Consider the following 13,146-nt stretch of genomic DNA (forward strand, 5'->3'; position numbering starts at 1 on the left):
AATATCAATGACCGGATCTCAGCTACATGTTTAAGAACGAGATAAGAACGAAGGCATCCTGACTCCAATAATAATATATACATAGAACGCTATCATGCCAACCATATGTATTTTCAGGACCATAGCCTGATCTATAGGTAGGTAGTGATAGGTTCGAAGGTTGTGTTGTTCTAAGTGTAGGGTAGTTATCTTACATAATGCAACCACTATAACCATTTCATGTGACAGCGCGAGCTAGCGGAACGCGGAAAGAGGAGTCATTCGCCGCGTCTAAATCTAGAAGAAAAAAGTTGATTGTTTCAAGCAGAAAATATCGTATCGATTATGACATAGGCAGATGATACATTTTTGTATCACGCCGATTTCCCTCTCAACTCTTTAAAACTCTCTCATGCAAACATGGGGCACTCGACGCCTCTCACATTTATTCAATTCTTGTAGCCTTCCATTACTACCAACCTTTTTATCTCAACGCCCCCCACCATCAACCTCACCTGGACTCTATTTCTATAGACGAGCCTGGAACAGTTCAAACCCAAAAGTAAAGTCTCGAGCTTTCAGGAAACCTCGCCTGTTCTCAGAATCTATCGTAAAACCAAAAGTGAGCGATTATTCTGCTGGTATTCCAATGGCGACTTCAGTTGAGATCGCTTCTGCGCCCACTGTGGACACTCCTGGCACTTGTCTCTTTGTCCACAGTGAGAGACGGGCATATTTGTTTGGCCGACCCGAAGAAGGGACTCAGCGCGCTTTCCAGAGCAGGAGACTAGGAATGGGAGCAACGGAACAGGTCTTTCTCAGCGGCAGTGTTTCATGGGAGTTGGTAGGAGGTCTGTTCGGCTATGTTCTCACGGTTGGTGGCGCACTAGAAGCTAGCAGAGAACAAACTGCAGTGATGAATGAGGAAAGGAAGAGCAAGGGTCAGAAGTTGACGAAGCAGGCTGCTTTTGAAACCATTCACATCCACGGTGGCGAGAATCTGAACCACACTTTGGCCGCATGCCGTCCCGTCATCTTACGACAGCCGATTTCCGTGCGCACGCATGAGCATAGAGAAAACCCTCGGCTTGAGAAAATCGAGAGCATAGAACCCGACTGGAAAGACGACGTGCTTCGTGTATGGAAGATTCCGATTCAACGAGATCGCTCTAGCAGCCCAAAGAAGCGTCGCAGGTCAAGCGCCATCGTTGGAGACCAAAAGAAACCACAGTTCAAAGAATGGTCACCACTTTCGGACCCTGAATATGCGTCCACTCTTGTTGAGAAGGTCATGTTCAATGGAAAACTCAAAGGCAACGGTATGCTCATCCCCGTCAAGCTGAGCGAGGTCAAGCCCAGGGATACGGTCTTTACACGCCAAGAAGGCGAAATAAAACTGTACAAGGGCCCGAGACCTGGCGATGGGTCAGAACTGACAGAACCGGATCAAACTGTTTGGGTGTTCCCCGAGAAGGAGGCTCAAATTGATCGCAGCGCGGATATCATCAACGTGACACATCGACGACTGCCCCCAACAATCTACAGCCAAAGCTCTATGTGCTATATCGTCAAATGCCTCGATCGTCGCGGGAAATTCAACCCTCAGAAGGCCAAGGAGCTTGGGGTACATGTCACTGACTTCAGGCATTTGACTGCGGGGAGCACTATAGTGACAAAAGATGGCGTCACTGTAACTCCTGAGCAGGTCCTTGGCGAGACTCAGCCTGGTCAAGGATTTATCCTCGCTGATATCGAGTCTCGCGATCTTATCAACTCTTTCATGGAGCGACCTGAATGGTCTAATTCTGAATTGATGTCTCATGTGGCTATCGTGTACTGGATTCTCGGCCCTGGAATAGCAGACGATGCTAGAATTCAGAAGTTTGTGGATGAGCACCCCACGATGAAGCATTTCTTTTGTGCTCAAGACACCTGCCCCAATATGATCTCTCTGGCTGGACCTGGGCAGTTACAGACCAAGCTACGGAGGATCGACCCTGAGAGATTCACTCTCCTCAAGTACGATAACGATATCAAGGGAGCCATGCCAAATGGATCACAAGTTGAGTCTGGCCGGATAGGAAACAAAATTTCGCTCATGCCCCGACTCAAATTTGGCGAAGGCGAGATTGCCCCGTTTCCTGCTCTCGGAGAGGCAGCTCAGTCTGTCAGTGATGAGATTCTCGAATTAGCACGAAAGGCTCGTGAAGAGACATCTGATCCTGAGTTTCTGCGAAAATTGGAAGAGGATGAACAAGATATTCCCAGCCGCGATGCTGAAATCATCCCCCTTGGAACTGGCTCTTCAATCCCAGGCAAATATCGCAATGTTTCGTCAACACTGATTCGGGTGCCTGGTATTGGAAACTATCTTCTCGATGTTGGTGAGGGCACTTTGGGTCAAATCCGACGTCTCTTTGGAGAGGAGGAAACTGGAAATATCCTCCGAGATCTCAGGTGCATTGTCATCAGCCATCTTCACGCTGATCATCACCTTGGTACTCCCAATTTGATCAAAGCTTGGTACGAACACACCATTGAAGACACCAATGCCAAGTTAGCTGTATCTTGTGTATCAAGATACAAGGCGCTCCTGGAAGAGGTCTCTCAAGTCGAGGATATTGGTTTCCACAGACTACATTTCCCCAATTGCAATAGCACCAAGCCCGATAAGCTCAACAACGGTCGCTTTGTGATCAAAAACGGCGACTTCGGGCTCCGTGCTATCAAGCGCATTCCAGTTCCTCACTGCTGGCTCTCCTACGGAACAGAACTCGAGCTCACATCCGGTCTCCGCATCGCATACTCAGGTGACTGCCGTCCCTCAGACGAGTTTGCACAGGAGTGCGAAGGTGCCCACCTACTTGTTCACGAGTGCACGTTCGACGATGACATGTTGTCTCACGCTAAGAAGAAGGGCCACTCTACGATGGGCGAGGCACTAGAGATTGCGCGCAAGATGAAGGCTCGAAGGACGCTGCTCACGCACTTCTCGCAACGCTATGTCAAGGCTGATTCGTTGAAGAGAGACGAGAGAGGTCGGGCTGGTGAGGCGCTCATGGCTCTTGATCTCATGAGTGTTAAGCTGGGAGATTTCAAGAAGGCGGCTGCTTTCCAGCCTGCGATTGCTATGCTCATGGCAGATGCGGGTGACAAATAAAGTCCATGGTATGAATAGACTTGTATGATAGTAAAAGCATAGAGTTGTATCGCTATATATGACCTGTTGATGACTACTGTTCAAGTCTACAGAGCCTTAGGAATAGAATAGATGCGAGTTTCTCCCATAGGAACATGACTTGAATTATTCATAGCCGTCAACACAAGCTCTAAGGGTACAATAATAACTTTACGAATTAGAAGCTCACCAGATGTAGATTGAGAACCAATTATACATTCTATCCATGTCGAGGTATCTTCTGTAGGGTGGCCGCATATGCGATTGAACACAGGAGATTCAGCGTCACCGTAACTCCACCCTCGAAACAATCTTTTAGCCCACAAGGAACTCAAAACTCTCATATATTAACAACGTATCCAAGACATTCCTACCATTCAGACATCAACGACAATGATCTTAGCAGCCAACTTGCCAATCTTGAGAGAGAATAGCAGACGAACTCTTCATCGGAATTTAAAGGTTCCGGCCGCGTGGCCTAATGGCTAAGGCGCTAGATTTCGGTCTCCAGCTTCCGAACTCTCTAGAGATTCCAGGTTCGAATCCTGGCGTGGTCGATTACTTGCTGGAATATATCTTTTGCCAACTGGCACTCGTCGGCATTGTACTTTTTGCAGATCCGGTACTCAGAGTTGGGGACTCGGGATATCAACCCGCCAATCGCGGCTTGTTGATCTACTGCTTAGGTTTTTGGTATCTCTTTGGTGACTGATATCGTTGCTCCGATAAGGGACCGGCCCGATATACGGAGTAGATGGACCCTGAATACTTCTTCTGATCTTCAAGTTGTGTCTATCTCGAAGTGAATTCCACCAGAAATTCTGAATTAATTCTAGAGATGCTCATGTCTACTCGGGACTCGTCCCGATTCTGCTTATGCGTAACCCCACGATTTATAGCCCGGACCGGGGCTGCATGTACGTAAATTAAGCCATGTGCCGGCTCCGAAAGCGGGACTCACCTGCGGCTACGTTAGCTTATCGTCGCGTTTGTTCAGAGCAACCCCCCTCCACCGGATTTTTTTGTCCCACGAAGTGGTCATTCGGGCATTTCTAGTCCACAAGAACCCCTCTAGCGGTCAATTAATTTATTACCTTTGCCTCGCCTTACTTTACTTCAGGTCAGGTAAAGCTTTGTTTGTTTCCCCCTCCTGCCGCCCTCTTGCTCGCGAGCGAATACCTTCGTTATCTCGAATCCGACAAAGAATCCGTCCCGTATCTACACATAGAACATGTCGGCCTCGCTTCCTGGCGCGCGGGAGCTTCCCGCTTCCCAGTATGACCTTGAAACATATATGGGACGGGTGCGCCATACAGTGGGCATCACAGACCCTACGTGAGTCTAATTGCTGAAACTCTGAACCTCCGACTTCAAGTATCATGAGCTGACCATGCTGGTGCATTCTCTAGGACCCTGTTCGCGGGCGCGACCGGACTCGAGGCGGCCAAGAAGCTGGTGACGGATTACAAGACGGGAAATATCGAGCACATGTCACCATCTTTGTGGCATGCGAAGAAGGTTGTTGACTCTACGCTGCACCCTGGTATATATGGCCCTGGCAGAGTGCAATCGTGACACCAGCTGACGAGATACTGTGCAACAGACACCGGCGAGCCCGTCTTCTTTCCCTTCCGAATGTCTTGCTATGTTCTGACCAACCTCGTCGTGACCGCCGGTATGCTTCAACCTGGCATGGGTACAGTCGGTATTGTTGGATGGCAAGTCTTCAACCAGTCCCTGAATGTCGCATTCAACACTGCCAATGGCAACAAGTCCTCCCCCATGTCGACCGAAGTCATGATCAAGTCATACCTCTCTGCAGTGGGAGCTTCTTGCTCTGTCGCTCTTGGTCTTAACGCCATTGTGCCTCGACTTAAGGTCACACCCTCCACCCGCCAAATTCTCGGTCGACTGATTCCCTTCGCTGCCGTTGCTACAGCTGCTGGCCTTAACACCTACCTCATGCGCCGGGACGAGATCGTCAAGGGCATCGATGTTCGACCTGTGCTTTCGGATGATGACAAGCAGAAGCTCATCGCCGAAGGTAAGTCAGAACGGGACGTCCCCTCGCTGGGCAAGTCTCAATCTGCTGCCAAGCTCGCTGTGTATCAAACCGCAGCCAGCCGAGTCTTCACAGCGTCTCCTATCATGGTTCTACCCCCTATGGTCTTGTACCATATCGAGAGCAGGCAAGCTTGGTACAAGAACCTCATGCAGAAGGAGTGGGTGCGCTCACGACCAGCCCTCGTCAAGGGTATTCCCCTGGGCATCAACTTGAGCTTGATCGCTCTTACCTCCTTTGCCGTCCTTCCTTTCGCTCTGGCTGTCTTCCCACAGCAACAAGAAGTGAGCGCTGAGTCACTCGAGCCTGAGTTCCATGGCAAGGGAGGAAAGAATGGCAAGGTTGTTTTCAACCGTGGCCTGTAATCGGCCTCTGTTGCATCAAACAAAACCCCTTTAGCATGATGATCGTGAGAACGATTGCACATCTTGCTCAAGCTACCGTGCTATCATGCTGTCTGAACAGCAGTCGAGAGGCTTCCTTCAGATCTTGTTGAGGAAGCAACATGTCACTGGCTAACAAACTAGAATTGCCTCAAACACGCACGGAGGAACAAAAGGGTTAAAAAGTATGTCTCTTGGTTGGTTTGAAAATATGAGAGACAACGAGAACCGCAAAGACGGCGTTTATAGGATAGATAGAGATTCTTTGCTACTTTGAGAGCGTGCCAGGTCTGAAATGTTATGCAGGAACGCAAGTACAAGAGCTTTTCAGGGCCAAAAGTTGCTCGATTTAGCCAATAGAGCTAGACTTGACTGTATCATTAGATATTAGACGAATGAACTCACGCAACACCCCTTAAACAGTGCAATATATTGTGACTTATACAGTTGTTGTCCTAGATCTCACGACGTATGTTAACCTTGTGATGAAAATGGACAGCTGTTGAAGTCTACGGTTGGTTGTAAGGGTAAAGTCGGCAGCGCAAGGTGGCCCTGTACCTTTCACAGTCGAATAAGACAACCCGATTCCATTAAACCACAGCCAACAAAGCATCGTTGTCAAGTTCATCAAGCCAATATCATCAAAGCGGGAGAAGAGCCTTGGAAGTCTAGTGATTGCACATTTCGGCGAGACCTGGCCCAACAGTCAAACCATCGCCACCGGGATCGACAAGGCTAGCCCAGGCTAGATGCTGAGCCGACGCGTCGCGCCTGTTGAAGGAATGTAACCAAGCAAATGGCAGGACTACATATCTTGTGATAACCAAAAGAGAGAGGGGTAGTTTCTCTGTGCTTTCGTGTTTTACAGGAACAGACTCATACATACGTGAGATAGTCTCCACAGGAATATTCGTGAAGTGTCTAGATAAGGACAATTCAAAGTGACATGGCCATGGAAGTTGGTGACGATTCTTGGTGGGGCGTCTTGGTTGGCAATACGGAGTAGCAGTGGCCTTGGATGGGGCAGAAGTGACCACTGCTGAGACTGTTAACACAAGGCGAAGCAGGAAACGCCGAGTCGAAAGCTCGTCCCGTTCGTTGTCTTCTGGGTTTGATGAAACGGGGGTGCCTAATACTAATTTGATGAGGAGGATTTTGTCAAGTACCGTAGCGTCTCAGTTCGGCAAGGACCACCTACCTATGAATAGCAACGGAATCATGGCCGTGATGAGAGGATGCGAAGTTTGATGCCCTCATAATAGACGTATCGCCGTCAGTAAGGAAATGAGACCCAGCCAACAGGAAACCGTAAATTGAGAACCCCAATCACGTTCGTGGCGCACAGTGGGGTGTCCTTGGGCTGAGAGAAGTAAGGAACGCCCTCCGCCAGAGTTGTCATGGTTGATTCAAGACATAGATGCACACTGTCCGCTCATAGAGATAACGCAGTAAAGAGAGAGAAGATACCTGAGATACTGTTCATTCTCACAGTACAGAGAGTCGTTGGCAGCCCACCAAGGTCAACAAAGTCCTCGGAAAGAATGCATTTGGGGTTGTTGGCCTCCATATGTTCGAATCTGTAATTGGAGGGACCATGTCAAACATTCTGAGAGCCGGGGAATAGTGACTGGCGGATAGGAGGGATCCATGGCCGAGGCGGGAGACGGGCATGTGCCGCAAGAGTGGACGAGTGTGTGCACCTGTGTGAAATGGTACGAACAAGTTCTCGAACACATTGTTCAGTAACCAAGTCCAGCCAAGGTTGTGAGTATGCTCGTGGTTCCTCAGAACAAGACTCGGGAAGCGACATGATCAATTTTAACGCTGCTGTTTATTGTATCAGCTCCTTCAGGCTCCTCTCAATATGCGGCTGGCTGCGACGAATGATGTCGGAGGCCGTGAGCTGACTGAACCTCTCATCAGCCCAAGACATCGGGTCAGCAAAAGTTCGGACGGTGTCCACTGTCCACTGATCACTGGTGGTCATGCTGGAGTGTGGTGCAGAGAGGCTCTGGAACTGTAACGGCTGCATGCCCGGAACGATTCGAGACAGAATTGGTGGCATCCCCTCTCTGCAAGTGTGGGGTGCCTTGTCCGGGGTCTTCAAGGGCTCAGACGACGGACAATTGGATTTTCAGAACCATAGCAGACATACAGCCAAGCTGAAGGTGAAATAGGGGGGCTACAGTGACACATAGAGCACTGTTTGTCATGTAATGAATCTACCACACCCACAACCTTGGCTTCAGACATTCTTTCCATCATCAACAAGTGTCAGCAAAGAGCGATCACTTCAACATGCACCAGAAAAGGCACGGGGTTGCTGGAGGGTCTTGGGTTGGCCAAAAGGCCCACCGCCAGCGTCACCCTGCCCTGGGGCGAAATGCGTACCAGATCTGATGCTCTTTAGGTGCGCAGAGAGTGGAAGTACCTAGGTAGAGTGCTAGACCCTTCCAGACGATTAAAGTTGAACTCTCTTTCAAGCGGTACAGAGGTACCAACGGGTAAACCGAACCGTATTTGCAATTGTCCCTGACTTGCTTGTAAAAGGGTTATTTTCCGGCATCGAGCAGTCATATCCCAAATACCTGCACGAAGGAGTTGTATGAACAGATACAGGTGTGATTGTTCATGGACAACCACCTTTAGGTTAAGTGATAGGTACTGTATGGATACTGTTTGGTGTGCTCCGTAGGGTGTGGGTTCTGTGTGTGTTTCTGTGCAGTAGGGTCGCGTTTATGGCTGCCCTGTGAATGGATCTCTCATGACGTATATCCGATATGTTATTAACTGCTCGTCCCCATCAAATCGTCAAGATAAGAAGAAGTAATTGATGATTTTGAAGGCCATGGATGGATGAACAGAATCAAGTTTTGTTTCTCAGCAAACTCTGTACAATCTCAAACGAATGATGACGATGAAAAGTCCCAGTGTTGGTCCAGGCACAACCAATTTTTCTTCTTCGGAACACAGTCTGAGTGTCAGGAGGGAGCGTTGTGTACTTCCATCATGAAACCTTGGAGGTACCGAGGCGTTTAGACCAAGACCAGAATCATTCGTGCGATACGACATCAGTACTTTGTGGGTCTCATATTGGTTGTACCTAAAGCATCCGTCACAGAACGGGCCCTCTTTCCAGCCTCTCAGGTCATCCTCACACCTGCCATCATGACACGAAAAGCCAATGATAAGGCACATCAAGCAATGATGAGGATCTACCTGAACGACTGAAGCGATCAAGGGATCAACTGGTTTGTATGTAATGTTTATTGAAGTACCGAGATCTGAACGCCTCATATCGTCATCTGGACTGATTTTCGTGGCATCCAATGTTTCTGTTCGCACGATGGTCCCTGCCCTTTCTCACATCTGTTTGGAAAGATTTCTTTCAGATTGCCTAATAAGCAAGACAGCCGAGGATAATCTAGCGACATTGCAACGAATTTCATCTCAGGTGATATAGGCAGAGAGTACTCTGTATTTGTATTTGTTTTCAATGACGGGATACCCTTTCGAAGTCAAGATTGGATATTACTCGTTATTCTTCCGGCTGAAGTTATAATTCCGCAGCCTCAACCTCGGGAGCAAGCCTCGGGCCTTGGCAGAGAATGCTGTAATAAAGGATTAAAATATCATTCTAAGTTTTTCACACTTTACCTAAGTCTTTCTCTTATTACCCAAGGCCCTAATTTGTGGCCTTTCGGTTACCTCGAGAATTTGAGCCAAATGGAAGTGATGAATCAAGTATCCGAGCTTTATTGTCACTCACTGACAGGCACAGGCGTTTAGCACTTTGCCTCACTTGGCCGGGCATCTTCCCCAAAACAACCCTTTCCACTCAAGCCCTGTAAGTGATGGACCCTGGTTTTCCGACTGAGGGGCCCTGGGCCTGGAGAGCCGAATCGGGACGCCGCCACAGTATGATAAAAGTACCTCTGTATTTCCTGCCCAGTTCCACTGGAATTCCGCCTCTTCTTCTTGACCCCAAGATCGTAACCCGAGAGGAGAGGAGGAGAGGAGACAGAGCACAACACAGCATCCATGAGTGACAAATCCACCCACTCCTTGATGGGGACTGAGGTGTTGAGGATGACGCCAAAAATACATGCTACCACTAGACGTCACCGCCTGTAGGAAATGTACTCACAAGCAAATCTCTATCTGACCAACGTCACCCAGAATGGATCCCCTCAAATCTGCCCCGGCCACCCGTAACTTTGGCCAACGCTTTTTCCAAGACAAATGGGATGCCCGTGACGCCTTCAACCGGGCTTGGATGGACTCTTCAAGTCACTCCACTGCTTTCCTTTTGGCTATGACCCTCGCCTCGCCCATTCATCCCCACACATTAGTCTCAGTTCTTGAGAGAAAAGCAAGAATATTCTAACCCAACGAGACGTGACCTGCGATAAGCTGAACATAAGTGGACTGGGCTCCTGCTACAGTGCCCCTTCGTAACCTTAACCCCTAACTCACACGCTGAGGCCACTGTACCTAGGTCGCTGGCCTTCACTGGGCGAGCGCTTTTTTCCCTCCTTCGCTCTTGCTCTCTCTGTCCCGTCTGGGCACACCTATCCACCACCCTCACCACCAAAACCATTCACCAAACTAGGAGGTGCGCCCCCCGGGTCCTTCCCCAGTCCCGTTCCATCTCGCCTCTCTTCGCTCATCGGTTGTGTCCTTCTCCTCTTCACTCACGATTCCTCCATCGTACATACATGAACTTCAAGAAGGCCTACACATACGAATCGACGCGACGATTTGATCGGTCGCCTGTACCGTCCGATACAGCGAAACTGCACATCTCTCGTTTTTGTTTTTCGTGATCGCTACTGCCGCCTCTAAAGCCCTTGGGTGGCTTTGGCTTTCCCCATCATGTCAACACCAACTACAGCGACGGCTACGCTTCCACACTACAATCCTCACCATTACCAGCCCTCCTATGCCCATTCGCACACGCATCATCAGACCTATCAGCCGAACCCCAGCGCCAATTTTCGCTCTACTGTATCGAATCAGAATATCCTACCACCTCCGGTCTCTTCGGCCGTGTCGCCTTCCCACAGTGCCATTCTGCCGCCGCCGTACCAGCTCTCGCCTTTGGGATACTCTTCATCGGGTTCGAATGGAATAAGTTTGACCAACTCCAATTCTCGCTCTGCACACCACGCTCAGGAACCCAGCCCGCGACACGACGCGGCATACTCTGCAGGAAGCATGACGGAGCGTGCCCCTGCTACTCGCGCTGAGCAACCCTCGAGAAAGCGTAGACGCTCCAGAGAGCCCGACTGGGGCACCTTCTACAAGAATGGCCTGCCAAAGGAAATCATCGTCATTGACGACACACCCGAGCCTGAAGCAAACACTAGCCGGAAAATTACGAATGGCACTGCTGCTGCGCCCAGCGACAACACGAGCAGTCAGGTGGCTAAGAAGAGGAGACGAGAAGACGAGTCTGGCACTGTCCAGGCTTCGGGTTATCACATCAAATACCTCGAATCACAACACAGCACCCCTTTGCAGGTGTCAACACCAGCGGGCTCGTCCAATTCTAGCAGTGACCGCACCAATTCGGCACTTAACACCACCGCCCCGACATCACTTTCATCCAACGGCCAGTACGAGGAGGGACTGGCCCCCCTTAAGCGAAAGCGCACCCGTCAACAGGTGGCTAACGAAGCCAAACGTCGCGATGTAGATGGCCTCGGGGACTTCTTCACATACAAGCCTCCACCTTTCCCTCCCAAGAAGGCGTCTGAGGTTAACGTACAAGTTATCCACGACGTGAGTTTTGACTCCACATTACTGAACAGGTTGAGATGAGATTATTAACGAATCCGTAGCGACATTACAACAAAAACGTCAAGGTTGATGATGACGATGGCCATTACATTGTCGTTCCTGATGCTGAACTCACAGAAAAGTGTAAGTCCATCATGCTCTCTCTTTAGACTTATCTAATAAAGTCCACAGACCAGATTGTCCGCCTACTGGGTCAGGGAACCTTCGGCAAGGTCGTTGAAGCCCACGATCGAAAACGTAACAAGGCCGTGGCGGTCAAGATCATTCGATCAGTTCAGAAATACAGAGATGCCTCACGGATAGAACTTCGCGTTCTCGAAACCCTCAAACGAAACGATGCAGAGAACCGTAACCGATGCATCCATCTACGAGACTGTTTCGACTATCGCGGCCACATTTGTATCGTCATGGATTTGCTTGATCAGAGTGTTTTCGATTTCCTCAAGGGCAATGGATTCGTTCCTTTTCCCAACAGTCAGATTCAGAGTTTTGCCCGACAACTCTTCACCAGTGTTGCTTGTAAGTTGGACGAACGAACAGTCTTGCTTGGCAGTGTATTAATTTGACTTAGTTCTGCACGACCTCAACTTGATCCATACCGACCTCAAGCCCGAGAACATCTTGCTCTGTAATCATGCCTATCAGACCTTTACATATAACCGCAAGATCCCTTCTTCCTCTTCGACTATCAGCCGTCAAGCTACACAGCGGCGTGTTCTACTGGATACAGAGATTCGGCTCATTGACTTTGGCTCTGCCACATTCCAAGACGAGTATCACTCCTCCGTGGTTTCAACACGCCATTACCGTGCCCCAGAAATCATCCTTGGACTTGGATGGTCGTTCCCTTGTGACATCTGGAGCATAGGATGCATCCTTGTCGAGTTCTTCACGGGTGATGCTCTCTTCCAGACTCATGATAACTTGGAACACCTGGCCATGATGGAGGCTGTCGTCGGATCAAGAATCGATAGCCATCTTGTCCAGGCTGTCAACAAGATGTCTTCAAGAAGTGGTGGTAATGCCGCCTCGAAGTCAGTCTCCTCGTGAAATGTTCCCTGGTTTACATGCTGACACTTTTCAGATATTTCAAGAGACTCAAACTTGACTATCCTACGCCAGATACAACTCGCGGCTCCCGTCGCTTTGTGAAGGCGATGAAGCACCTCGATGTAAGCACCCTTTTGCATGGCTTGACATTGCTCGTGCTAACAGGTGGCAGCAAATTATTCCCGGAAACAACACTTTCCTCAAGAACTTTGTCGATCTGCTAAAGAAGATATTCGTCTACGACCCTGCCCATCGTATTACTGCAAAGCAAGCCTTGCAGCACCCTTGGCTTAAGGAGATGGCCCAACCTGACGACGGCACCGAGGCGGCTAAGATCCGCATGGAGCGGATACGCATGGAACAACAGGCTCAGAGACATGGATATGTCCGAAGTTGATGACCAAAGTCTGATACCCCACTAACGACATATGAGCATGATTACGGAGTTCTGGTTTTCCAAGGCGTTGCATTGAAGGATAGGTATCGACGCAAGGAGAGGAATGTTTGATGCCGATTCAATTTTGCTCTTGTATTCTAGTGCCACAGCCATCGTATTTCGTCGCCCGTTCTGTTTACTAGGAGTTATCTCTGGCAGTTGGTTTGTTACGCAACGCTACGACTGGAGGGACTGGTGCATTTTCGATGGACAGCGTTGATGAGCCCAATATGGCTCCAGCAGTATGTGAACAACT

The 13,146-nt window shown here is 49.4% G+C and overlaps 3 protein-coding genes and 1 non-coding gene across 9 annotated transcripts; all 4 read left to right on the plus strand.

The window, feature by feature from the left end:
- Nucleotides 1–280: 280 nt before the first annotated feature.
- Nucleotides 281–3,391, plus strand: FOIG_05475 (ribonuclease Z). The gene has a single exon (XM_031204084.1). The coding sequence runs from the start codon at nt 392–394 to the stop codon at nt 3,137–3,139; it is 2,748 nt and encodes a 915-aa protein (XP_031065913.1). The 5' UTR covers nt 281–391; the 3' UTR covers nt 3,140–3,391.
- A 233-nt stretch (nt 3,392–3,624) lies between these two features.
- On the plus strand, nt 3,625–3,714 carry FOIG_05476. The gene has a single exon. It is a non-coding gene; the product is annotated as a tRNA-Arg (tRNA).
- FOIG_05477 (uncharacterized protein) lies at nt 3,639–6,115 on the plus strand. Of its 6 annotated transcripts, XM_031204086.1 has the most exons (4): nt 3,973–4,074; nt 4,155–4,492; nt 4,567–4,700; nt 4,761–6,052. In XM_031204086.1, the coding sequence occupies exons 2-4, from the start codon at nt 4,389–4,391 to the stop codon at nt 5,582–5,584; spliced, it is 1,062 nt and encodes a 353-aa protein (XP_031065915.1). In that variant the 5' UTR covers nt 3,973–4,074; nt 4,155–4,388; the 3' UTR covers nt 5,585–6,052. The 6 variants fall into 6 exon arrangements, with proteins under 6 accessions (XP_031065918.1, XP_031065915.1, XP_031065916.1 ...); XM_031204089.1 differs by having other exon boundaries at nt 3,639–4,074; nt 4,567–6,052; XM_031204087.1 differs by having other exon boundaries at nt 4,155–4,700.
- A 4,362-nt stretch (nt 6,116–10,477) lies between these two features.
- On the plus strand, nt 10,478–12,851 carry FOIG_05478 (CMGC/CLK protein kinase; the record flags this gene model as incomplete). Its single annotated transcript, XM_031204091.1, has 6 exons — nt 10,478–11,386; nt 11,446–11,527; nt 11,576–11,923; nt 11,976–12,438; nt 12,489–12,576; nt 12,627–12,851. The coding sequence occupies 6 exons, from the start codon at nt 10,478–10,480 to the stop codon at nt 12,849–12,851; spliced, it is 2,115 nt and encodes a 704-aa protein (XP_031065920.1).
- Nucleotides 12,852–13,146: the final 295 nt, after the last annotated feature.

The sequence above is a fragment of the Fusarium odoratissimum genome, assembly GCF_000260195.1.
Source record: "Fusarium odoratissimum NRRL 54006 unplaced genomic scaffold supercont1.7, whole genome shotgun sequence".
Lineage (NCBI taxonomy): Eukaryota > Fungi > Ascomycota > Sordariomycetes > Hypocreales > Nectriaceae > Fusarium > Fusarium odoratissimum.

Excerpts from the sequence above, each read along its gene's own strand:
- FOIG_05475 (XM_031204084.1), top strand. The coding sequence starts at position 392 with ATGCAAACATGGGGCACTCGACGCCTCTCACATTTATTCAATTCTTGT.
- FOIG_05477 (XM_031204086.1), top strand. The coding sequence starts at position 4,389 with ATGTCGGCCTCGCTTCCTGGCGCGCGGGAGCTTCCCGCTTCCCAGTAT. Across the intron at positions 4,493-4,566 it reads GTGGGCATCACAGACCCTAC|GACCCTGTTCGCGGGCGCGA; the intron begins GTGAGTCTAATT and ends TGCATTCTCTAG. Across the intron at positions 4,701-4,760 it reads TGACTCTACGCTGCACCCTG|ACACCGGCGAGCCCGTCTTC; the intron begins GTATATATGGCC and ends ACTGTGCAACAG.